General features: G+C 39.7%; 2 protein-coding genes across 3 annotated transcripts in view; one reads left to right on the top strand and one right to left on the bottom strand.

Annotated features, from left to right (window-relative positions):
* septin10 (septin 10) overlaps window positions 1-21,790 on the bottom strand; it is a 70,629-nt gene extending 48,839 nt beyond the window's left edge. For both annotated transcript variants that reach the window (XM_028800895.2, XM_028800896.2), the window contains exons 1-4: window positions 21,618-21,790; window positions 8,070-8,187; window positions 2,963-3,158; window positions 1,797-1,983 (exon numbers count right to left, since the gene is read on the bottom strand). In XM_028800895.2, the coding sequence (XP_028656728.1) occupies window positions 1,797-1,983; window positions 2,963-3,158; window positions 8,070-8,187; window positions 21,618-21,647 (531 nt within the window). In that variant the 5' untranslated portion in view covers window positions 21,648-21,790. The remainder of the gene's footprint in view (window positions 1-1,796; window positions 1,984-2,962; window positions 3,159-8,069; window positions 8,188-21,617) is intronic.
* Window positions 21,791-22,183: 393 nt separating this feature from the next.
* Window positions 22,184-25,946, top strand: sowahca (sosondowah ankyrin repeat domain family Ca). Its single transcript, XM_028800894.2, has one exon. It carries the CDS (start codon window positions 22,362-22,364, stop codon window positions 24,360-24,362), a length of 2,001 nt encoding a protein of 666 aa, XP_028656727.2. The 5' UTR covers window positions 22,184-22,361; the 3' UTR covers window positions 24,363-25,946.
* The last annotated feature ends 1,196 nt before the right edge of the window (window positions 25,947-27,142 follow it).

The following is a 27,142-nucleotide window of genomic DNA, read 5'->3' as shown; positions in this document are numbered from 1 at the left end:
TGAGTGTTTAGAAATGGACTAAGCACACGTTCAGATAAACTCTGGCTTTGTTACGCATATTTATTTGAAGCTGTTCTTTGTAACCTGTAAATAATACTCATTTTTTTGTCCTCTTTCCAGTGTCTCTTGAGTCTAAGTTCCTGATATTGAGGGTTATGAATTACGAGAAATTCACTTCTTTTATTTAAAAAATGATCTGAAATGTATTAAAGAACATTAAAAAATAGTTACCATTTTAGTACTACAGCATTATTGTTTATTTCTGGCACTGACATTTTTGTACAGTATATGGTTACAGTTTATGGTTTCAGTTATCCCTGAGTAGCAAGAGTGTGCACAGCCTGGTGTCACCTATTGTATGCAACAGTTTAAAAGGTCAGTACTGTGCATTTCCTAAATTACCCAAGTTTGTGGATAAAACCAAAACAAATCCCGTTTATTACTGTCTGCTTTACTAAAAGAAAACTCTGATTTTACATATTTGCTTTGACTTTTTTCAGCTAAGATTTCTGATTTGCATTTAGGGGTTAGAAGAAAGATATTGACTGTTTTTTTGATTTCGAACTGTGCCTGGTTTTGACTGCTTTTGATCTATCTTCTGGTCACTAGTATAATGTTTAGGTGTCTCCTCAACAAGAAAAAAAGAAGTTAAGCTCAGAGCTGGAGATGATCTTCAGAAAATACTGTACATTTAATACCTCATTCATTGGTTAACATGGTGCTTCACATAATATCAACATTTATAATTTTGATTTAAACAAAAGAGAAATAAAGAAAGAAATATCATATGGAAAGTATGCCTCGAATTTGTGCATATTCAAGATACTTCTTTAAGCAGGTCAACATATCACTGCAGCTTCGCAAACCGCTTATGAATAATCCTGAAGAACTGCAGATGTGCTTTACCATTATGTACAAAAATGCAATGACCAATGAATGAGGGCGGAGTGGGGCCTTCAGTTCAAAAGGTCAGCCTGGTTTGAGAGGACTTCACTTTTGTGAACGAGGGTATTTTCTGGACCTGCTTTACTTAGCAATATTTCAGCAAAAATTCACACATTTGAGACCTTATGAGCACAATTGGATATTGAACATTTGGATAATGAGGCAATAGCAGCACAATGACTAACCAAACTTATCAGGAAAGCCTGCTTCATTACAGGGTGAACCCTGGACACACTAGAAGCCTTTGTGGAAAAGAGGAGTATGGCAAAATTGGACGCCATCATGAAAAATCCCCACCATCCCTTCCAGGAGGCACTCTCTTAGAGCACTTTTAGATGCAGGTTAATTCCACGGTGGGCTAAGAAGCGCCTTTGGGGGTCTTTTCTGCCACTGCTATCAGGCAATTCAATGCTTCCACCCAATGTTCTTATTAATTTTATTTATTTACTTACTAATTGATTGGCTGTATTGTCTGTCCTATGAGTCATTATCCTTGTTTTTAAGTTTCTGCTGCTGTATGCATCTTAATTTTCCTATGGGATTTTTAAAGTTTACCTTATCTAAGAGTACTTTGACACTTTTTCATTGATGTTTTGGTATTGATTGCTGTAATTCAGTTTTGGTGCCCATTAAAATATGCTGTATCAAAAATTTGTTATCTCGATTCTCCATGAAAATATGAGATTAGAAATCATTACAAACAATGCAGGTTGACTAACAGATACAAAAAATATCATGTTTGGGTAAAGCATTCTTATAAGGAATCAATTAATTATTTTAAATTAAGTAACAAGTTAATTTTTTAAAGTAACCTTTTACCCAATAGATCCCTTTCTGTCAGTTAGTCTTACCTTGCTATCAAGCTTCTTCATAGTCACTAAATCCAAAGACTTAAGAGAATGACCAGTGGGTGAAATGAAATACAAGCACACGTGGATGCGTGAATCATGGTAATTGTATAGAGAGCGTTTAATCTTCAACTCCTCTTGTAGATACGACTCGAACTGGGCATCAATGTAGTCGACCACAGGCTGGTAGCTAGGAAACAAGAAATAAATAAATTATTTTATGCCAGTTTCCTGTTTGTAATCTTGTGTGATCTAATCTTGTCATTTTGAGACTCTTGCAATAAGAAAACTATCCTTTCAGGGTTGTTACATTTTCCCAAGTGAAACAGCTCTACTGCCGCACAGTTGTGACCAAGCATTGCTGATATCCAAGGAAATTTGCTCCTGTATCCTGGGGGAAATGAAGTCTGCATTCCAGTAAAGCCAGAGATCACAGCTATAAATCCACTTCAATCCTGACAACATGTGTGGTTAGGCACATTTTTTAGAGGCTGCAGTAAAATGCTTGTCTGTCACTGTGAAATTATATTCGCCTTAAGAATGCAAAACAAAACAAACATAACTTACTGAAAAAAAAAAAAGGTTTTAAGTTAAGACAATAAAATATTTCAGAAAGCTATCTTTGTAATGGGAAATCAAAGCTGTCTTTATCAAGCACAACATTCTCAAACGTGTGTAATTCAATCCAATGTCACAGTGGACCACAAATCATCCCAGCCACTGTGAATAGTGTGCCAGTTAATCGTAGGTCTCACTCACTCACTCACCCTCTCTCTCTCAAACACACACACACATGCACACACACACACGCACACACACAGGGTCAATTTAAAACCACAGCTTAAACTAATCTGTACATGTTTGTGGATGCAGGAGGAAAATCCATACAAACATGTGAAGATCATGCAAACTAAACACAGACAATGACCTGGTGTGCAAGTCATACCAAGGACACTGGACCTGGGACGCAGCAGTGTTATCCACTGTGCCACCATTTACCAGACATTTAATTTTCTAGAAAATACATCCCTGAAAGCTCCATGTCTTTGGAACAATGGATGCCATTTAATTTTATCAAAACACAAACACAAGTGTATCTTCCAATGCTTGTGACAAATAATAATAATAATAATAATAATAATTCATTACATTTATATTAAGACACTTGCCTTTGCTGCTTATTCATTTGGTCTCCAAATCCCACTGTGTTGACAATTGTCAGTTTCAGTCTGACGTTGCTCTCGTTAAGTTCGTACGTTTGAGCTCTCAGCTTAACTTTAGGTTCAAAATGCGAAGACTCAAAGTTCTCAAAGCTGGTATTAAACAAGGTATCCATTAGTGTTGACTTCCCAATACCTGTTTCACCTAAAGAGTAACATGAAAAAGGAAAACATAGTAAATTCCAGATGTTTTTCGCAAAACTTTCATTGTAACAAAAAATTTCAACTCCAAAACAACAAAAGCAGACTTCTATGTAGATGAAGACCAATTCATCTTACTTCTTTGATCAGTATCAGTTCTACTTTTTGTACAAAAATATATTTGCCCTTTTGTCACAGCAGAGTGTCACATCCGTAATCAAAAAAGGAGATTATATCTAAATGTTCTAAAAAGAATCCCTTTAATGGGCTGGTTGAAGAAAGGACATTGGTGGCAGTCAACTTAAAATATCTGCATCTCTTGAGGCCTGTAAATGGGCATTTCACTGTGCAGTACTGCAGAAGAGACATTTCCTTTTATACCCCAGTGAGTATTACAATCATGATAAGCACAGTTGTGGTAAGAACTTGAAAAATATGACATTTTTCAATGACCTAAACACACTCACCACGTGGCACTTTGGACATTTTGCAGCTTCCAAGTTTTTTGGATTATGTAGGTCTTCCCTAGTGTTGCACTGACATTATGACTTACAGCCTGTTACTGATGTCCATACCCTCATTCAGTAAGTGGTCACTTCCAAGGGGAAGAGTGAAATGGCTACAAAAATAGATTTGGGTGCCTTTGCTACCAGTGGAGTATACTACTTGAAACTTGGGGGAAGAGCACGAACGCAAATATTATGATAAGAAACAAAGAATTAAAAAAAAATCAAGAAAACTGAAAACAAAATATAAAGGGGCTGCATGGTGCTGTTTGCTAATAGCTCCAGCATGCTAGGTTTGAATATTCCTTCTGAAGTCAATAATTTTCCTCAAACACCATAAAGACATGAGTGTTAGGTTAACTGATGACTCTTAAATATCTGTGTCTGTGTGTGAGAACGAATGAGCCCTGTACTGGACTGTTGCCTTCTCCAAGGATGGTTTCTGCCTTGTGCCTAATGCAACTGAAAAAGGCACACCCTGCACCCCAGAACTGGATTAAATGGGTTTAAGAAAGTAATATTATGCAATAGTTTAAAGTAATAAGAAAATAATGTTTTTCTACAAAAGAAAACTATAAATAATGATGATCACAGATAAGATTAAAACATGTATAACCAAAGATAACGTGCTTTACAACTCTGGTTCCGTAGCTTTTAGCCACTATGCAAATGGTTACATGTCCTTAGTCCACAGATATACAGTGCCTATAAAATGTATTCATCCCCAAAGAAGTTTTCACATTTTACTGCTAAACAACATTGAATTTCAGTGGATTTAATTTAGCCTTTTTAATACTGATACAACAACAACAACATTTATTTATATAGCACATTTTCATACAAAAAGTAGCTCAAAGTGCTTTACATAATGAAGAGAAGAAAAATAAAAGACAAAATAAGAAATTAAAATAAGACAACATTAGTTAACATAAGCCAGGTTTCCATCCAAAGAGTTTTTGTAAAAAAATATTTAGCGCTTCAAATTTTTTTACCGATATAGCTGATGGAAATGCTAATTATCGATAAAATGTTGTACATGTCGACATAATATTTTTCCGTTTAACTTTAGCACATAAATTCCATATCGATACTTCAGATGTCGCAAAAACTACATTGGAAACACTTTTTGTCGGAAAAAAGGGCTTTAACGCAAATAAATGTGTCACATTTTCATCACGTGCAATCAAAACGAGAATGGCGGAGCGGTTCGCATGGTCTGATGAAGAGAGTTTTTTTTTTGATTAAACGTCGTTATTTTGTATTAATTCAAATTTCAGTTTTAATTGAAAACCTTAAGGGAAGCAGGTTACAGTACTAATTCAGTTGTTATCGCACTGAGAAGGGATGTGGAAAGGTAGGCTCACCTGTACAGATCCGATGCTGCAAACACAGCTGCATCATGGGCACTTCCAGGAGTGCCAACGCAAATGTCTCGTATAATGCACCTGTCATCAACAAGGGCCTGGAGAACAATAGATGGCCACCCTTTGCGATTAATGTAATCGCGGTAGCCTTCCGTCGGGGGAAGAATAGGCACATGCGTGCCATCCAGCGCACCGTAAATCTGTGGCACAAGATGCACCAAGGAATTGTGGTATGTAATTTCATTGGCCTCCGCTACAGTCGGAAGTCTGATATAACGCCGCATTAATTTTTCTTTAATAGCGGTGCACACAGCATATACACATCAATGGACGGTAGTTTTACTAACCCCGAAAGTTTCTCCAACTACTCTATACTCGGCGCAGGTTGCCAGCTTGTAAAGGGCGATGGCAATCCGCTTTTGGGTTGGAACCGGTGGTCGGTGGCAACCTGTGATGGGCGCAACATCAGGACTGATGAATCCACACAACATCTCAAACGTCGGCCGTGTCATTATAAAATGTTGCAGCCAGAGATTTTCTGTGAAGTGTCTCTCCACCACCTCATCAATAGTAAAGGACCATTTAGTGTCAAAGTGAAAATACTGTACATCTCTGCTAAGTGTTCTAAATGAATTACATATATAAACTACAAAATAATTGATCATTTTAGTATTCACCCTCTGTAATATGTCACCCCTATATCATGAGTGGTGCAGGCAATTGGGTTTAGAAGTCCCATAATTAGTTCAATGGAGATCTCCTGTCTGGGATTTTAATTGATTATAGTCTAAATACACCTGATCTGGAAGGTCAAACTTGTGGTAAGTATGTATGGTGGCCTAACCTACACAATGATGATAACTTCCAGACAGTGTTCAGAAGCCATTAAGAAGGCTAACAAAATGTCAGGTTATATAGCGCCATGATGTGTGGAGTACAAGTCACAAGAGGTTCTGCTCAAGCTTTATAAACACACTGGTGAGGCATCAGCTGGAGTACTTGGTGCAGTTTTGGTCTTCAGACTACAAAAAGGACATAGCAGCGCTAGAAAAGGTCCAAAGAAGAGCAACTAGGCCGATTCCAGGGCTACAGGGGATGAATTATGAGGAAAGATTAAAAGAGCTGAGACTTTACAGTTTAAGCAAAAGAACATTAAGTAGAGACATGACTGAAGTGTTCACACCAAGCAACTCCATGAAAAGGGGATTGAAAACCACAAGCAGGGCCGGATTTATATGAAAAGAGGCCCTAGGCTATTCCACTTATGAGGCCCTTTCACCTTCCATTTTTACGTTTGTAAATTACATGAGAGATAATAAAATTTTGCTAACAATCTGAATGTAGGCCCCTCTTGATCTTGAGGCCCTAGGCTGAAGCCTAGTTAGCCTATAGGAAAATCCGGCCCTGACCACAAGTCAGGGATGGAGAGAAAATATGCAAGTCACAGAATATGCCTTGGAGTCCAGTTAAGTCAATCATTAAGGCTATAATTCAACCTAGAGCACACCATCCACAAAACCTGAGTGATTGTGCAAGTATACCTATGAGAACTTTGAAGGAGTTACAAGCTACATTTGTCAGAGCAGACAAAACAGTTGCCTGGATGCTTCTCCAGTTACAGCTTTATGGTAAAGTAGCAATGAGAATGTCAAGGATTATAAAAATGCACTTTTGTCAGAATGCATATAGGGGACTTTAAAGTCAGTTGGAAAGCAGTTCTACGGTCTTGATGACACCAGAATCGACCTTTATAACCATGAGACTAAATGCCATATTTAGCCACACACTACACATTACCAGAAACACACCATCAGCACCATAAAGCATGGTGAAGGCAACATTATGCTTTGAGGATAGACACTGGAAGGCTTGCAAGTGTAGAATGAATGCAGCAGATTAGAAATCCTAAAAGTAAAACCTGATGCAATCTGCTAGAAACCCGTTCCTTGGGAGAACATTTGTTTTCCAGCAAGACAATGACCCCAAACAGAAATCCAAAGCTATGCAAGAATGGCTAAAAAACAAATATGTCAAGGAGTAGCCAAGTCTTTATCTCAATTCAAGTGAGAATTGGTAGCTACACTTGAAAAAGACTGTTCACATACAATCTACATGCAGTAGGACAGATGCTTGAGCTGTTTTGTAAAGAATTATGGAGGAAAATATCAGCATCCAGATGTGCAAAACTGATAAAGAAATATTGTATCTGTGCACATATACTAAAAGCTGTCATGGCTGTGAAAGGTGCATCTACTAAATACTCACCTGATGGGGGTGAATACTTATCAGTTCAATTATGTTGCCTTTTATATTTGTAGTTAATTTGGACCACTTTGTAGAGATCTGTTTTTACTTTGACATTAAAGACTTGTTTCATCAGTGCAGATCAACATCAAAAAAGTCAAATTCAGTCTACTGTGGTTCAGTTTCACATACAAAATAAAATGTGAAAATTTCCAAGGGGATGAATACTTTTTATAAGCACTGTATAGATCCGTGATCACTACAATGTTAATTATTTGGTCCACTCCACAAAGTTTCAGGTGTTAAATATTTTCACGATTAATTTAGAAGCACTAAGAAGAGATGACTTACTAGATGGTTTATGCCACTTTAACAAAAAATAGTGTACGGTATAAAAAATGAATTATTGATAATACACTTTTTTTCCCTTTGAGCTGTAAGGTGCTAAGCTACTTCAGTGCCAGCATGCAGTACTAATGTTTTACAAAGCACATTTAACACATTTAGTCAAGACCTGCTACAGCATGCTTTCTTTCCAGACAAGAAAGGTGGTTACATGAATATGAAAGGTACTGTATTGTATAATGTGAATAAAAAGATACAGACAAATATGTCTATATGATGTAGACATAAGCTATATACAAGATAGATTGATATATAGGTGAAAGAAGCTATACAGAAAGCTAAATATATACAAAATGTGCTTTATAACATAGAGGTACTGAATAAGAAAAACATGTATGGATGGATAGATAGATGAACACAGCACTATTTAATAAAGAAGGTAACAACAACTCTTACCAACACAAAGAATATTGAAGCAGAATCCTTGATTTGTGGATTTGTTGACCAACTGATCGGGTAAGCTGTCAAATCCAACGTGACCCGACAGAGACAGCGGGCGAGCGTTTTTATCTTTCTGTAAAATATACCAATGGAAAACAGTTATACACATAATAAAACATTGTTTTTTCTGCATATATGATGGCCTGGTCGTACAGTTTTTACTGCTCTGATGTAACAGATGCAGCATTCTAGATTCATCCTGTGTCAGTGGGAATGTCACAATACACGACTTAAGATCATAGCAACATGCAACAAATGTCCTTGACTCAGTAAATATATATAAATGAAGGCTATGACTAAAAATCATCAGGAGGTCTTTCAGCATGATGAGTGCTTAACCGTGAGGATGAAACTGCTGTTTGTATGCACTTCAGTTTTAATTAATGGTCCTGTAAAATGGAACACAAAACATTTAATTAAGCAGTACCTCTGCAAATCTGAAATTGTACAGTATATGAAAATGACAAATGTTTCAAGTTGGTTGCATAATTTCAAAATACTGTAACAATTGTCCATTCAGCATTAGAAAAAGGCACTTTGAAATTAAGGAATGGTTGGTGGCAGATGTTTCTAATGTTGCCTCACAGCACTAGGAGGCTGGGTTCAGATATGGGCCAGGTCACCTGCTTAAACATGTATGTTTTGGCAATATAACATTGAATTAAAAACAAAATTATTACTACAGCTTACTGTGAATGTGATTATTTAATAATGTTGTGTGGAAATTGTATTATTAAGAGATCAGGATACTGGCTAACTATTGACTGATTGTTTCAGTCTAAATTCTACCTCAGAAAAGCATCTAATCCATTAAGAGAACTCATCTTGCTCTCAATGCTCCCTGCTCCTTACAACCCTTGGATTTAAAATGTAGGTGGAGTACATGGGTGGGTGGACCTTCCAAATCAACCAGGAGGCAATAAAATGTTTAAAAGTGGAATGAAAGCACATAGATTCTTAATCAAACTAGGGTGACATCCTTTGAGCCAAGGCTGCTTCTTTTACATGTTTTCAGAAAATATACTGGCATTCTATACTATCACCACATATTGCATGCTTTTCTGATTAATTTTTCTTGCCTTTCCTCCAGTTGGATTTCCTGGTGACCACAAATTGGCCTAGTATGAGGGAGTGTGGATGGGTTTCTGATTAGGTCCTGTTATGGAGTAGCATCCCACCCTAGCTCCAAGTTTATTCCTTGAATCCAGTTTACATGGGAACTAAAATATCTACATTTTTGAAGTTTCCCTTATGCATTTTAATTCCCTTCCCTGCCACATCCCAGTCATGTGCAGCTCAAGTACATTAATGACTCTCAGCTGACCCAGTATGAGTAAGTGAACGCCTGGTGATGGACTGGGGGCTGATCCAGCAGTGGCTCCCACCTTTACACTTACATTTACACTTATTATAGTAGAACATATATTATGATTAAAGACTTCACAGTACAAGTTAAAAAATTTGTATGGAATGGCACATACAGTGTACTTCTAAGTAAATTTCACTTTAGTGATAACCGAAGAAAAATCACTCAATATATGATTTTACAGTATATCACAACAGTGTACTGTACAATGATACAGAATCAGGATATGAACTTATAATTTATTATGTACATAAATTAATGCAGAGTAAAATTAACAGGAAAACACAATAAAAAGAATAAGATCAGTAATATATAATTTGAAACTAATCTATCTATCTTTGACCAAATGAAGTAAACAAGCTGCACAGACAGACAGGTTGGTGCAGCGGTGTCTTAATACTTCTGTGCACATCGACCTTTACAGATAAACTGTGTGTGTGTGTGTGTGTGTGTGTTCTTTTCTTTGTCTTCAGCATCCATTATGTGCTCTGGGAGGGCTATCAAGCTGTCAGCTATACTCATTTATAAATTTCTTTGAGTGTGTGTGCACCTCCATGTGTGCATGCATGTATATTTAAATATGCAATTATCTCACAAGCTACTCATGCAAACATTTTGCAAATCAATAGGCCTGGTCCTATGTGTAAGCAGAGCAGACTGCAAAATTCCTGGTTAAATTGTGCAATTTCTAAAGCAGTTATCATTGGGCATAGGTCAAGCTGTTTCTGAAGGATATTGAGAGAAGTACTGGATTAAACTGGACCTAAAACAATAGGCCTTGAGCCTGTAAACAAAGCAAATTTGTCTGAAAAAAATCAGTTTTTTGCAAGTTGTACATAGGTTTTCACAGATACACATACAGACACCATACTTAAAATAAGTTTCCCATAGCACATAACAATAGCAAATGTTTGACCCCAATGCTAAACATCCATTTATGTGGAAGTAAAAATGCTTATTATCAACACCCTTACTTTAATTTCATGCTTAAACAATATATGAAACCTTGACTCCATCTACTGTATCTGTTTTGTCCAGTACAGGGTGTTGAGGAACAAGAACCCACACCAAAAACATCAGAACATCAATCGATTACACAGTACACTCATCCCCATGTGGATGCTGGGAGAATAAACAAACTACACACAGACAGCAGCCCATCAAACACAGGCTGCTGGAAAATGGACGCTGCAAACTTGTCCACCACTGTGCTAACCAACTCTGAGAATGCATCTAGTCTTATCACTGCTCCAGTTTAGATTTAACATTCAATATTGATCCAGTAATTCACTAACAGATTACATTTTTCAAAAGAGGAAGGTTGTAAAGACAGCACAGAGAAGGTGCCCAGTAGCTTTCTGTTCATAGCATATGCAACAGTCGCTGCTTTGGAAGGACAGTCGGTCTTATTAATGAATTCAGACGTCCTTAACAGATGCTGTTTCACTCTTCCCTTCAGATAAAGAGTACAGGGACATTGGCACTCATACCAGTAGATTCAGGGACAGTTTTTACCCCCGAGTTGTAAGGTTCCTAAACAGTCAATCAATCGTAAAAGCAAATAATGTAAGATGACAATGTACAGTCTATGCTGTATACAACACTTGTGAATAAAGATTGCATATATATATATATATATTTATTGTGGCAGACGGCTGGGTGCCACCCTCATCCGGGATGCCCAGGAAGACAGGAGGAGGGTTCATGCCTCCTCCAAATCACGAGATGGAGACCGCCCTGGGTTTCATTAGGGGCCACGGGTGCAGGGCTTGGAAGCCCAACCCTGTAGAGGCCCGTGGTCTCCGCCAGGGGGCGCCCCCATGCCTGAGGAACCCGGAACCCCAACACTTCCGTCACACCAGGAAGTGCTGGGGGGAAGAAGAATGGGAACACCTGGAGGGCTTCCGGGAACACAGCCGGCACTTCCACCACACAGGGGAGTGGCTAGGGAGTGTTGGGGATCACCTGGAGCCCATCCGGGCACTTATAAAAAGGGGCTGCCTCCCTCCTATCAATGAGCTGGAGTCGGGAGCAGAAGCAGGACGAAGCTCCTGGAGAGAGAGTAGAGGTGGCCCAGGGACAAGGTGAGAGAAAGCCCAGGAAAAAGGTGACTGGGGCTGAAGACTTTGTTGTTGTGCGGGACTGAGTAGTGTGTTGTGGGAAGAGAAAATAAAAGGAATTTTGATAAAGATGCAGTGTCGGTCTGATGGTGTCCGGACAAGTATGACAATATATATATATATATGTTTGTATATATCTTTATATATAATACGCTACCGTGGCTGTCCGTTTGTCCAGGATTTTAAATCACCTGTAGCTTGCAAACCGTTTGACCTACTGAAATTTGGTACACATATACTACGTGCTCTCTACTGTCTGCTTTCAGGGTGATGATTTTTATTACTCTTTTCATTTTTATTTTATTGTAGAATCAACTCTTGGCAGCAGGGCGGCCGTGCGACGCATGCGTATGAGCGCAGTTCTCATCCCTACCACCTTCGCCATCACTTCCTCTACCTCTTCATATCTTAAATCATTCTTGAGGCAGATTGAACACTTAAGTGCCTGCTTAAGTGAAAAATTAAGAAAAACGTACTAAGTAATTGCAAAACTAAAACAGACTTAATCAGTTTTAATGTGAAAAGATGTCGACGGAAGAAGAAAGGAAGCGGGCCACTAAAGTGAAGAAAAGAAGAGCTGCTCATGAAGCAGCAAGCGCATCAACCTCTGAGCAAACGAATGCTAAGCATACAGAGAAAAGAGGATGAAAACTATAAGTCAAGTGTATTCACTGCACGTTATCGTGCAGTCCGCCGTTACTGTTACAGTATATGTTGTGTGCTATGTAGACTGTTATGTGTGTGTGTGTCTTTTGTTGGTATTGTTTAATTGTCACCTGCTATGAAGAGACATGCAAGTAAAGTAAAGCCAAATTCACGTTACTTGACTTTTTGTCATGGAGAATGCCAGATTTGCAAACCACACTCACTGATCTCGTTCATGTACCATGTCAAATTACAGGTCTGAAAATCGCAGTCCATGTCACATGTATGGACTGAATGTCAGTCCTATAGTGCAGTGCAGTGGATTAACACTCTTGTGAGTTCTTTAACTTTTTTTAAGGTCAGTTTCTTTACTGGTACAAAACTTGACTCGACTTGAATCTCAATACCACTGTGAAGTATGCCGTTGAGTCAAATAAGAGACAAATTATTTACATTGGCAATGTGGATCAACACTCTTGTGAATCATTTAGCAATTTTTAAGGTTAGTTTCTTTACTGGTATTTGGTAGGACAGTTTGAAATGCGACAAAGTTCTGAGTCTGTGTTTGCAAACAAACAAAATCACAATGAATATTAATCAGCATCAAAAATAATGCTCCCCCATCTCTGGGACTGAGGTCACCGAGGTGGTCAAAAAACTCCTTGGTGGCAGGGCCCCGGGGGTGGATGAGATACGCCCGGAGTTCCTCAAGACTCTGGATGTTGTAGGACTGTCTTGGCTGACACGCCTCTGCAACATCGCATGGACATCAGGGACAGTGCCTCTGGATTGGCAGACTGGGGTGGTGGTCCCCCTCTTTAAGAAGGGGGATCGGAGGGTGTGTTCCAACTACAGAGGGATCACACTCCTCAGACTCCCTGGAAAAGTCTATTCAGGGGTCCTGGAGAGGAGGGTCCGTCGGATAGTCGAGCCTCGGATTCAGGAGGAACAGTGTGGTTTTCGTCCTGGTCGCGGAACAGTGGACCAGCTCTATACCCTTAGCAGGGTCCTGGAGGGTGCATGGGAGTTTGCCCAACCAGTCTACATGTGTTTTGTGGACTTAGAAAAGGCATTCGACCGTGTCCCTCGGGGAATCCTGTGGGGGGTACTCCGAGAGTATGGGGTACCGGCCCCCCTGATAAGGGCTGTTCAGTCCCTGTACGATCGGTGCCAGAGCTTGGTCCGCATTGCCGGCAGTAAGTCGAACCTGTTTCCAGTGAGAGTTGGACTCCGCCAGGGCTGCCCTTTGTCACCGATTCTGTTCATAACTTTTATGGACAGAATTTCTAGGCGCAGCCAGGGTGTTGAGGGGGTCCGGTTTGCTGGGCTCAGGATTGGGTCACTGCTTTTTGCAGATGATGTTGTCCTTTTTGCTTCATCAGGCCGTGATCTTCAGCTCTCTCTGGATCGGTTCGCAGCTGAGTGTGAAGCGGCTGGGATGAGAATCAGCACCTCCAAATCCGAGACCATGGTCCTCAGCCGGAAAAGGGTGGAGTGCCCTCTCAGGGTTGGTAGCGAGATCCTGCCCCAAGTGGAGGAGTTCAAGTATCTCGGGGTCTTGTTCACGAGTGAGGGAAGAATGGAGCGTGAGATCGACAGGCGGATCGGTGCGGCATCCGCAGTAATGCGGGCGTTGCATCGGTCTGTCGTGGTGAAAAAGGAGCTGAGCCGCAAGGCGAAGCTCTCAATTTACCAGTCGATCTATGTTCCTACCCTCACCTATGGTCATGAGCTATGGGTAGTGACCAAAAGAACGAGATCGCGAATACAAGCGGCTGCAATGAGTTTCCTCCGCAGGGTGTCTGGGCTTTCCCTTAAAGATAGGGTGAGAAGCTCAGTCATCCGGGAGGGGCTCAGAGTAGAGCCGCTGCTCCTCCGCATCGAGAGGAGTCAGATGAGGTGGCTCGGGCATCTGATCAGGATGCCTCCTGGACGCCTCCCTGGTGAGGTGTTCCGGGCACGTCCAACCGGGAGGAGGCCCCGGGGAAGACCCAGGACACGCTGGAGGGACTATGTCTCTCGACTGGCCTGGGAACGCCTTGGGATTCTCCCGGAAGAGCTAGAAGAAGTGGCCGGGGAGAGGGAAGTCTGGGCATCTCTGCTCAAGCTGCTGCCCCCGCGACCCGACCTCGGATAAACGGGAGACAATGGATGGATGGATGGATCAAAAATAATATGAGCCAAGACCAGGCAGACAGATAAGGAAATATAGGTAATAATTAAAAATGGTTAGTTTTATGAAGAAATAATTATCAACTATGCCACACTGCAATAGTGCTGGTATTCCTGCAGTGTCTCAAAGATACACTTGATAGGCTGAATTGACAATTCCAAACTGGCCTAGAGTTTTAGCTTTTCTAGAAGAAATAAAATTAAAGAAAGAAACTGTCTATTAACTAGGAGACCTTTGAGTCATAAATCACTTCTTTACCCAGGCAGTAAGGAAGCTTCTATCTACATATTTAATATCTCTTCATGAAGAGGGAGCAGCAACCTGCTACAGCAAAAGTGTCAGAGAATATGGTCACAGAGTAAAGATGGACAGTCATGTTTATAGACAATTGAATTTGGATATCACAGCTGAAATAAATGCTTACACATTCATCTGACATTGCTCTAATTGGTTCAAAAGATATGGGATGTTTTCAGAACAGACCATAACCAGCTTACATACCTCAAAATAAAACTGTCATTCTATTATGCTCTTGTTGATTTCCGTTATTTCTTAAACTCAGTTTCTTATCTTCTTTCTTTCTGTTTTGGGGCCGCTTCTTTTTCTCATTTATATCTTCCCAATAGGTAATATCTTCCGGCACCATGGTATTAAATTTCATTGATACGCTGATGACACACAGCTATATCTATCCACTAAATCCACTTATGTTTTCCCTCCAGATACTCTTATGGCCTGTCTCCAAAACATAAAGACATGGATGACTCTCAATTTTCTCCAACTAAAACAGCAATACAACTGAGGTGCTCCTCATTGGTTCTAAATCCACCATTCTTCTATTTTAATCAACAATATTAACACAAACATCTCTACCCAGGTGAAGAGCCTGGGTGTCATTCTTGACAGTACCATCTCTTTTTCTTCCCATATAAGTAATGTTTCTCAGACTCCTTCTTCCATCTCTGAAACATTTCTAGACTTTGTCCTGTTCTTACGCAACACAGTACTGAAGTATTGATTAATGCTCTAGTCACCTCACATATTGATTACTGTAATGCCATTCTATCTGGCATCCCACAAACACGTATCCATCGCTTACAACATATTCAAAATTCGACTGCCAGGATAATAACCTGTTCTAAATCCACTGAACATATTATACCTATTCTCTCTCAAATTCACTGGCTCCCTGTTAACTACAGAATACAATACAAAATACTGCTCTTAACATTTAAAGCTCTCCACAGCCTCGCTCCTCCCAACCTCACTGATCTCCTACAGACTTACACTACCTCTCGCTCACTTAGATCCTCATCTGCAGCTCTACTTTCTGTAGCACACCTCAAACTCTGTTCTATGGGAGCTCAAGCGTCTCTCATACTCTGGAATTCTCTTCCCTCTCATATTCGTCAGCTCGATTCAATGACACATTTTAAAACTGTCCTCAAAACTTATCTTTTCAAACTGGCATACCAATTGTGAATTTTACACTGTTACTGCTTGTTCTTTATTTGTTTGCTAATTATTGCTTTTTGATTTTACCATTGTCTTTGTTTTTATTTTACTAATGTTGATTAATTTCATTGTAAGGTGACCTTGAGTGCTAAGAAAGGCGCCTATTAAATAAAATGTATTATTATTATTTGACAACTATCAAATCTTTCTGACTATATGACATCGGCCAACTTGTTGAACCATTATCCCCTGGAACATTCTGTTTGTTTACTTAGCCATTTTAGCAGTATCTTCATGCTATTTCAAAACAACTGCTATATACTTCTTTTTAATGAACACTGTACACAAAACACTTCATGTACTAAGACCATGTTAACTGTATAATAATCTCTCACATGTTCCTGTCTTCCCTGGCAATCTGACCATAACATTGGACTTTTTATTATAATCATATGAGACTTCAAAATGAGTTTACTAATTTAATCCATATTTAAGGATTTTGCCATTTCTATTACTGTTTGTCTGTATTATGTAAGTTTGTATTTATTTATTCATTATCTTTGTGTTTCGTTTAATTTTCATCCTTTGTCATTTTTTTTTTTTGCTTAACTTCTAGCAAAGCAATTTGAGCTCCATACTGTGTATGAAAACATGCCATCAAAATGAATGTTGTTGTTGTTGAAGCTTACTTTAATTAAAACATAAGATTTGGAATTGTGGTACAGTGGGCTACAATTTGAATCCTTCTTCAGTTAAAATCTAATATTATGAGGAGTGGCACAAAATGCTATGATTTAAACCATGGCACAGCAACAGGCAGGGGAGTTTTCATATTCTCTCTGTGATCATACGGATTTCATGCTGGGGTTCTGGTTTATTGCTCTTGTTCTTACCGGTATGTACATGGTCAGGTGGACTGGCTACTCGATATCGATCCTTGTTGTCTGACAGTTAATCTTGCATTGGACAGGTTGATTATCTCTTTTAAAGTTGGTTTTATTAACTTAATTCTATTGCTGCTGCTGCTAGATAGCCCTTCGTGCCCAAAGCCCCTCACTCTGAGTTAAACAACTGATTTTGGAAAAAAATGTATAGAATGAATAAATAAATGTTATCAATAAAAATATTGATGTAACTGCCAAATGAGAGTAATAGGAAGTCTGATGAATTTGGTCTTCTCATAAGAAACATCAAACCGAGTGCCAGCTGAGGGAAATGGGATGAGCAATTAAACACTCTTTGTAAAGAATTTAATGATAATGTATTTTGTGAAAGTTGCTATATAACACAGGTTTTCAAGTCCAGCGTTGGGCAGCGGCCAGGACTAAGAGAAATACACTAACCAAAATTTCAAGTAAATGGGTTGAGATGTTCTCGAATAATGCCCAAACATACAGTCATACTTTTATTTACATAGATTATTTCATATTCCTATGTAAATTCATCCATTCATAGTAATTCTATTGTTTATTCATCACTGTACAAGGTAGAAATCACCACCTATAATGTATGGGCAGTTATCATTATATTGTAAGGGTCTGACATCTGACTCCACCCTATACAAAGTACCACAGCGATAACATTCTCTAATATGATGAGGGTCTGACATCTGATCCTGCCCCCATCTGAACCTGCTGCATCCTGCAGCAATGACTTTCTTCTCCTACAGGCTTTGACAGAAGTACAATGCAACAGCTGACAATGAATACAAAACAATACGTTAAAAGAAACGTTAAACAATTAAGAAAAAAAAACTCATGCAGTTGTGAGGCCATTACTGGGCATACTTAACACTCACTAATATCGTGCCAAATGTTAAAAAGTTAATCAGTGCATTTGGGCGAGTGTGCATGTTGTAGAAGTGGTGGCAGTACTGTCATGTACAGACTGCTGGGGGGGGTAAAAATTAAATCACCTGATTTTACTTCCATGTATATGGAATTTTAGCGATGGGGTCAAAAATTTACTATTGAGTTAAGTAAGCTTAGATTTTGATTCTATGATGTTCAAAATGTCAAGAAAAGTTATTTTAAGCAAGATATCTGTAAGTGCGTCTGTGGAAACACATGTACAATGATTACTTACAAAAAACTAACCTGTCTTGTACAAGCAAGTTTCACCATGTTTGCTTTGTTACAGACTCCAGACCTACTGTATTTTGGCCCTGTTTGTTCTAGTACTAATTTCCATATCAGTCAAAAATGCTATGACCTACATCCAACAATAAAAGCTGTAGAAATTGTTCAATTTAGCTTGAATTTTGGCTCCATTTAGTGATGGGGCAGGTAAGAACTTTTACAGACTATTAAGCCATGTGACTGGGCCTATGCATAATTTTTTGCAAGAGAAATTTTTGAGATGCACAATTTATTAAAATATACATGTACATATACACACACACACACACACACACAGAGGCACAATCAATGTACACTCACACATGCAAAGGCATTTTCAACTGAAGATTGCTGATAGCTTGTTTCCCCTACCAGAGTACTTGCTGAAAGATGGAGAAAAAAAATGAACACACAAACATCCACACACCACAATAGATCTGTAAAGATCGATATGCACAGAATCATTAAGCATGCCCTGTACAAAGCTTTCTGTCTATGCAGCTTGTTTACTATTTTTGACCTAATGTGTTTAATTTTAAATTCTATATTGCTGAAGCTGTTCACTTGATTCAAGTTCCTGTTTAATTATACACTACATTTATTTGTATATATAATAAATATTATATAAGTGAATGTATTTGATTGTACATTATTGTATTTTGCTCAATTAGCCGAGGTGGGGATATGTCACTCCTTTTTTCAGAGCTCTACACTGGCTCCCTGTAGCAGAACGTATAAAGATCAAATCCTTAATGCTTGCCTACAAAGTAGTCAATGGGTCAGCACCTATATAGAGTGTGTGTGTGATGTCCGAATCTCCTTAATGACCACTCTGGTCTCCTGTTGAACAACATCAGTGTGGTATCAAAACTCCATCCAGACTCTTTTCATGTGCAGCTCCTACCTGATGGAACAAACTGCCCACCTCTATTTGAAATTCTGACTCCGTAAATGTGTTTAAGGAGCATTTGAAGGCTCTCTGATTTGATGAATTTCAATCTATTAGATTTTGTAACCTAGGAATTGTAACTCGCTTGCATTTTGTTCCGAGTTCTTCACTTCAGATTAGCAATTTGTAAACTTGCCCTGTAACATTCCCCCAGACGGATGTTTACTCCATTATGTTGATCTCTTTTGTACTTTTTTTTTTTAAATAAAAGCACCTGGTAAGCAAATAAATGTAATTTAGACGTATAATTGATTATATTGAAAAATCTTCGGTTGAATAAATTTCTGTGGTATCTCTAAACTAAAATTTACATGGAAGCACAGTGTGAACCATTTTGTACTATCCATCCATTTACTAAAACAGCTTTATCCTGAACAGGGTTACAGGGAAGGTATAGCCAATCCCATCCAGCACAGGGCACAAGCCACAAACCGTCTCTCAGTAAGGCCCAGTCCATCGCAGGGTGAACACACATATACATACACATGCCATTTTAACATTACCAGTCCACCTAAGCTGCATGTCTTTGGACTGTAGGAAGAAACCAGAGCACCTGGAGGAAATCCATGCAGACAGAGGGAGGACATGCAAACTCCACACAGGGAGGACATGAACCTGGGCCTGATCTCCTTCCTGTGAGGCAACAAAACTACCATTGCACTACTGTGCCTCCCCACTTCATACTGATTTTTCAGTAAAATTGGTGATAGGGAAATGATAACTTCATGCTTATGAAAAATATACTGGAAATTTTCTGTAAATTTGTCCATGAAAATTCAGGTAATGAGAGCATAACTGAACATGTGTACGTGTAAGCAGTACATCAAGTGAACTGATTGGTACAGTGTGGACTTTGATACATTTTTCTTTATTATGGAGCTGGTGATTGAAGCTAGCAAAACGACTGGTCTCCCATCCTGTGTTAAGCCTTGCTATCAGAAAGCAGAACTAACAGAAACGCATAATACAACTTCCCCGTTGTACCCTGCTGCTGTATGCTCGGACTCCCTGACCCTGTAATAGATATAAGCAGGATCAGATCTGTTCAGATCATGAACAGATGGATTATATTGTTGGGATCAGATGCAATCAACCATCTTGACTGTACTCCTCACAGAATTTCTCATCTACTTGTTCTGTGGTGTTCAATCTTGTCCGATTGTAAAGCACTTTTATTGGAACCAGAGGTGGATCTACTATGAAACTAATGAAGCTTAAGCTTCAGGGGCCCTAATCCTGAAGGGGCCCCAGATGCAACATTAATTTTTTATCACCCCATAATTTGAAAACTATAAGGCATGGGAAATTTGTATTCACACCTGTGACTTTGACATGTGAGATAATCGAGTAGAGTACAGATATTTTAATAAAAAACTGAGATGTTGTGGTTAAATTTCAAAGTGTGATGATCTGTCATGGAACAACCCTATTCAAGAAGATAACAGTGCTAACCGGGACCTTGTTTCTGGGTTGTGAAGGGGTCCCCATAAAAGTTCAAGCTTCAAGGTGCCACTGATTGGGACAAGCATGCAAAATGCTAAGTTTGTAAATCGTCTTTTATTTCTCACATTAATACATATTAATATAATATCCCAAATTCCTTGTAATGGGACCAGCTGTTATTGGCACTACATAAAACAGAATATGCATAACCCATTTCCCGTTTAATGCTCCTAGCCAGTCCTCCTTTCACACATTTCCAGTGAAAATATACGACTGCGACAGCCACATCCTGAGTTGCTCGCAGTCAGTCTTCAGTAATCTGTCTGCCCTTCGCATATTTTCTTAGAAAATAAAAGTCCGCCACTGCCACATCCTTGCGGCTCATCCTAAGCAGTAGACGAGACGGGGGCCCCACCCCACCCCGGATTTGGAGCGCTCTCTCATTGGCTCGACCGCGCGGCTCGCAACAAAAATAAACGACCATAGTGGCGTGGGGACGGACATGCCACTACGCCCTATCTGGAATGTGACAAAAATGAAAGAAAAAAAAACGACTAATGCGCGCACGCGAGACAAGGTGAACACGTTAAGACCGGACCGCGAAAAGTCACCCGTGGGACACGTATAAAAAAAGGCTACAGAACTTCGCGTGGCCGGGCGACGTGCTGGCGTTTACACAAAGTACCGATTTATTAGGGCAAGTTAGGTCAGACCGATTGCCTCACTAGATAAATATGGGAAAAGATCGTTTCCCTTTGTTCAGTACTTTAATGAATTCGCCGTCTTCGTAAGAGACGCCCTGTGACCTGTTTTTTTACGAACATACAAAACAAAAGTTTAAGGCAAATCGAATGTAAGCACCATCTTTCACTTATCAGTAAACTGATAAAGAAAAGAACAGCCATAGTCTCTGTGCCGTAAGAATTATTCGCTGTGACTGGACACGCTCGATTTCAGAGTTAATGTGTAAAACATTAACATCGGATGAATGAACTACTAAACGTGCACTGAAAAAAATACTTGTTTACTTAATGATGAATAAACAGCGCGTAATGGTTTCGTACAGTATAAATTGGTTAGTTTTTCCAGCAGTCTAGCGACCAGAAAAGTGACACTCCCAAAAAATACTATGTAACAAAAAAAAAGTAACTTGTCCGACGAGTTATAGACTTGTAACGAAATAAACACATTCCCAAACTCCCGTTGCTTTAAAGCAATCGAACGTAGTTACATACCATTTGCCGGGCTATGTCCGATGCGTCCATTATAACGAACAGAGAAAAGTAGTACAATTTATATTATAGAAGCCAACAAACTAATTTAAACCAATGAGTCCAACTTCTCTTTCAGTTATTTTTCCTTAGTTGAAGAAAAAAAAAATCCGGCTGGGTCACGGACGGTAGGAATGCGAGTTCTCTATGGCGAGAATGTAAGGGGTAATAGAGTATTAGGAATTTTTAAAAGTGTGACAGACCAGTGGCTTTTGTGATTATTAGGAATAATACTTCTTTGTAAAAGGTGTAAAAATATATATATTATCTCTGGTGCTAATATTTAAAGTAATGTGACGTGTGGTTTTAAATTAAAATACGCTTACCCACCTCTTAACAAGTGGTACATTCTACGATTTGAGGCGGTCGAATGACTTGCATATACGAATGAAGCGCAAAGTGCGCCATTTTGGCTCAAAGTGGTGACACAGTTTACAGGTAAGTCTGGCGCTAGCAGACTGGGTCAAAGTCTTGGTGTAAGAGCCACAATGGAGAATTTTGTTTCACCGCCGTCTCACACGTTTCAGATAGGCGGGGCTGGCCAGTTTCTGGCGTGCGCGGCTTCTCAGTAGTTGAATTGACTGCCCCAGTGATGCAAGGTACCACTTCGTGTACGGCTGTTGAAACCGATGAAGGAGGTACGTGTGTCTTGTAGCCTGAAGCACCAGTCTATCAGTACTGGTCCAATTTATTATATGTCTGGGAACGATGGCGGCGGAATGCAGCCAGGAGGCTGTTTTGGAGTTTTTGATAGAAAGAGGTGGGCGAGTGAAAAACGTGGATCTAATAGAGAGATTCAAACCCTTCTTGGCTGGCGATCCTGCGCGGCGAGCGGAGGCTAGAGAGCGGTTCAAGGATCTCGTGGACGAAGTGGGTTTCGTGAAGATGGACAATGAGGTTCGTTACGTTTGCCTCAAGAAAAAATACATGGCTACTCTCCTTGCCCGCTCCAAGTCTTGTTTAGCTAACGGTACACTAGAAGAAGAAAAAACAGACATTCAGGCAGCAGTTACGACCGGAGAGGCGGCTAAGGGGCCGCGATCAAGAACTGCAAGTCCGGCCGGAGAGAACAACTGCGGTGAAACCACTTCGGCTGCTTCAAGGCGATTTAAAAATGCCGCAATTGGTGATGCAAAACCAGAGGCTGTGTTACCTGTGTCAGATTACGGAACTATGAGAAAGGAAGTTTTGACAACACTACGTACACCTCTGGAATTGCGAGAATCCTTACTTTCTGAGGTGCGAGCAGAAGGGAGCGAAGAAAGTGTGTTGGACAAGAGGACGGCGATCCAAATGGGCAATACTTCTCCAGCTGGATCAGGGGGCACAACTAAGGCAGAATTCCAACCACTGGAGAAGTCAGGAGAAAAAGAACCGATTAGCAGCGGCCTGGACAGGGATACATGCACACGCTCGGGGAACAGTACCCGACGCACACTCTCTGTTGAGCCTGAAGAGAACACGCAGCAGACTGTGTCCACCGATCTCTACGAAATGAGACCTACTTCGACCAATTTGACTACAGAGATCTCTAAGTTGGAATCGCCTGTTCCCGAAACATGGAGTACCTCTAGTCCGTTGACTGAAGAGCTCACTGAATTTCACAGCCCTCCCCTGGATAACACAGCTGTGACAGATGACACTGGCACCTGCAAGGAGGGCGGACAGGGCGACAACACTCAAAGCCAGGACTGTTCTGTAAGGAGATCTGTTATTCCCAAAAGGAGACAGCCCTCGAGGAAAAGTGTCAAACGCGAACAGTTGCCTGATGGAGAGTCGCGGGACATAATAGTAGGCGAGACATCCCCAGATGCAATGAGCATCACCCCAAAGCACAACCGGAAAAGTCTGAAAATGATTTCCAACTCCCCACAGCTGATGAACAGACGCAGCATCCAGCATTCTGGAAGATACAAAGACTCTGGGAAAAACGAAAGTGACTCGGCGTCATTGCTGTCATCCACGGACGAAGAGAGCGGCTTTGTGTCCCTTGACCCTTTGGAGCACGAGTGGATGATGTGCGCCTCAAACGGACAGTGGGAGGACCTCAATCGGCTGCTCTGCTGCGAGCCCACCTTAGTTCTTAAACGAGATTTTGTGACCGGTTTTACTTGCTTACACTGGGCAGCCAAGCAAGGTAAGCAAGAGCTAATCGCCCTGTTGGTGAACTTCGCCAAGCAGCACGATGTACTATTAAACATTAATGCCCGCTCCAGCGCTGGATACACGCCTTTGCATCTGGCTGTCATGCATAATCACACGGAGGTGATCAAACTGCTGGTGGGTGCCTACGACGCCGACGTGGACATCCGGGACTACAGTGGCAAGAAAGCCTGGCAGTATCTAAGAGATAACGTGCCCGAAGATATCCGCGATATAGCCGGTGCCGCCCGCAACGCAGATCCTCATGCTCCCGGCAACGGGGCGGGCCGCTGGAGGTTCTCCAGAGTCCTTTCGTCCAACTTAATGCCTTACAAGCTAATGCACGTCCCCGAAGAGGACACGTATGACGGCGAAATGTCGGTCAAATCCAGGATGAGCTATCGTAAATCGACGTCAGTGGGCAGCACCAGGATCAGACCCCGACTGAACAGAATCCGATTCAAGACGCAAATCGTTCATAGCATTTCATTTCGAGAGTCGGAGGATGAGGACAGGTCTGTGCGGAGCCCCACGAAATCCAGACCAAAGTCTACCCTTTTTGGCTGAAAACCGGTAGTTACCGAAGTTATTTTTTTACTAAAGCAGCAGCTAAATTTCACAAATGGGTAAGGTGAGCTTATAGCACGATGCTCCAAGTGGCCAGTGGAGGACGCTTCGCTTTAGAAAGGTATCTTATCCAATGATGAAACCTTCAATTTAGCACTAGACAACAGAGGGAGTCTCACGCCGTTGTCATCTTAACATGTTTACAAGTAAGGCTTGGAAACAGGAGTACGTCATTGTATTTCCGTGCCAATGGGTGTCAGGAATGTAAAGTGGAAGCGAATAATACCACTTACTCGCATCCAGAAAACGCCCTTCATAAAATTGAAATGTGTGAACACAATGTACTTTTATTTTTCCCTTTTCTTAAAGATATTTATTTTTGATCAGATTGTTATCAAAGAAAAACGGAGCAATCTGATATAGAATCGGGGGTGATGCTGGAATACTGATTATGTGAATGGAGAGTACAAAATGGTTTACCTTTGTCAGTAAATAACAGTACCATGTTAATAACTTGCTATGTAAAATAATAGCTAGTATGCAAACACCATTCAGGTGTGTGTATATGGGGTATGTGGGTGTGTGCATATGTATGTATATCTATTTAGATATAGATGGATATAGATATATAGGTATAGATGGATAGACAGTGTATCTATCTATTTATCTATCATCTTTTGTGTGGGTGTGTGTGTGTTTAGCAAGGTGACACAGAAATTATTTGTTACTGCTTCCCAATTCCAAGGACCCGAGATCAATTCCCAGCCGGGCACATGTCAGTCTGCAGTTTATAACTGCTCTTAATGTCTGTGTCAACTTCGGTTAGATTGTCCCAATATGAGTGTGAGTTTGGATCATGTGATAGGCTGGCACCCCATCCAGGGTTTGTTCTTGCCTTGTATCTGATAATTCCTGAAACCACACAAACACTTGACAGAAAAGGATGGTTCAGAAGTTATGAGGATTTTGTTATTTTTATCATGTTGATGAGGCTGGATGTTCTTAAAAGGGATGCATCATACACAGAATAGTAATGCATAGTTAGTAAATAACTTGTGATCGGTACTAAACTCAAAAAATGGATGTATTGTGTGTATTTTTGATTTTTTTTATTCCATTTTTGTTGTTGCTTTATATATACAGTATATCCATCCATTCTTCCATTCATCTGTTCCTAATCCAATTTAGACTCAATTGAATGCAGTGCCAGTCCCAACAGCATTTGGCACAGAGTGGGAACAAATATTGAACAGGATGCCCATTTTTCACACACAAATATATATATATATAATACATAGTTTAGAATTACCTGTAGTGGTTATTATGAAGACAATAAGGCAAAAGAGACAATTTTGGAATTGTCATAGTAATTGCTAGTAAAGTTTAATTCCATATACAGTATATATATGTGTGTGTATGTGAGTAAATCTTTTTTTGGGAATTCTGTTGATAATAACTAGTAAATTTAATTCAATATATATGTGTGTGTGTGGCCTCACGTACCTATCCACATGTGGACTCTGCCATGGTTACACATTCACCAAGTGTGGACCTTATTGCAAGACAAATTCTTGTTCCCCCAACCCGCAAAAATCTTTAAATCAAAGTAAGACCATTATTAAAACATCAAGGAAAGGGATTTTAAAAGTTTTGTGTCAAAATAAGTTATTTTAATAAACAGATTAATCCTACAGGTCTATTCAGAAGTAATTTCAATAAGACTTTAAAATTTTACCAAGTGTGGACCTCAAAAAAATAATTGTCAAAAAAAAACTAATGGCTCTTTAAAAGTCAGTGTTGTGTATGAATGGCAAGTGAAAATTTGTACATTCTTTTGCAAAGGCTTTAATTTGTGTTTATACTGATACAGAGTAATAAAAAGATGACATAGTAGTTGCACTAATAATACAAATTTCACATAAGTAAGATAAAATACTTCAGTTTTATTTTTCACATTTATATTTGACATAAAACAAAGTGTAAACAGAGAATGTTGCTATAGGCTATACAAGTCCACACTTGGTGAGGAAGTCATCATTCAGGTCTCCACTTGGCATTTTTTTTCATAAACATAATTAATTTTAACAAATTTGAGCTTACAACAAAATTTTTAATACATTTCTTGTTTCGTAAACATGTTTGGAAACAATGGTCTCCATGTTGCATGCCTGTACTTGATACAGTAGACATTTTTGTTTGTTTGTGTGTGTGTGTGTCTTCACACCAGTATACTGTACATATATGTGTATTATATATACACATATATATGGAATTATACTTTGTAGTTTTTATTAAGACAATTCAAAACATTTTTTGTCTTTTATTTTTTACAGTCATCCTGTTCGAAGTTGTTTACATCACCAGCCCTTTCCTGACAAAAGTTTTTTGTTTGCCAAGTTTCAAGATTAAGGTTACAGGCATGCTAGGAACTGCACTAGGATGAAAAGTTAGCGACTGTGTCATTTCAGTCTAATGTGCGTCAAAGCAAAATATCCTAAAGCTTAGCGATCCAACTACTGCTGCTGTTGAGAGTGGCAAACTGAATATGTGTTTACATTTTACTTATCCATGGACTGACTTAGTGTCATTGTCATTTTCTGGAAAAATGCAAACCTAGTCCCTGAGATCTGGTTTGAGGGTTTAGATGTTAAAACACTAACTTGTAGCACTTTGTTTTTGGGCCGTTTCAATGATTGCACGAGCCAGCCCTCTGTCAATACACTAATGGTACAAATTTGAATCTCTTATTTTATGTTGCAATGCTTGGAATGTTTGTGCAG

Source organism: Erpetoichthys calabaricus, chromosome 4 (assembly GCF_900747795.2).
Source record: "Erpetoichthys calabaricus chromosome 4, fErpCal1.3, whole genome shotgun sequence".
NCBI lineage: Eukaryota > Metazoa > Chordata > Cladistia > Polypteriformes > Polypteridae > Erpetoichthys > Erpetoichthys calabaricus.
This window is presented reverse-complemented; position numbering and strand designations above follow the sequence as displayed.

Coding starts and splice junctions, on each gene's coding strand:
- sowahca (XM_028800894.2), top strand. CDS start 22,362: ATGGCGGCGGAATGCAGCCAGGAGGCTGTTTTGGAGTTTTTGATAGAA.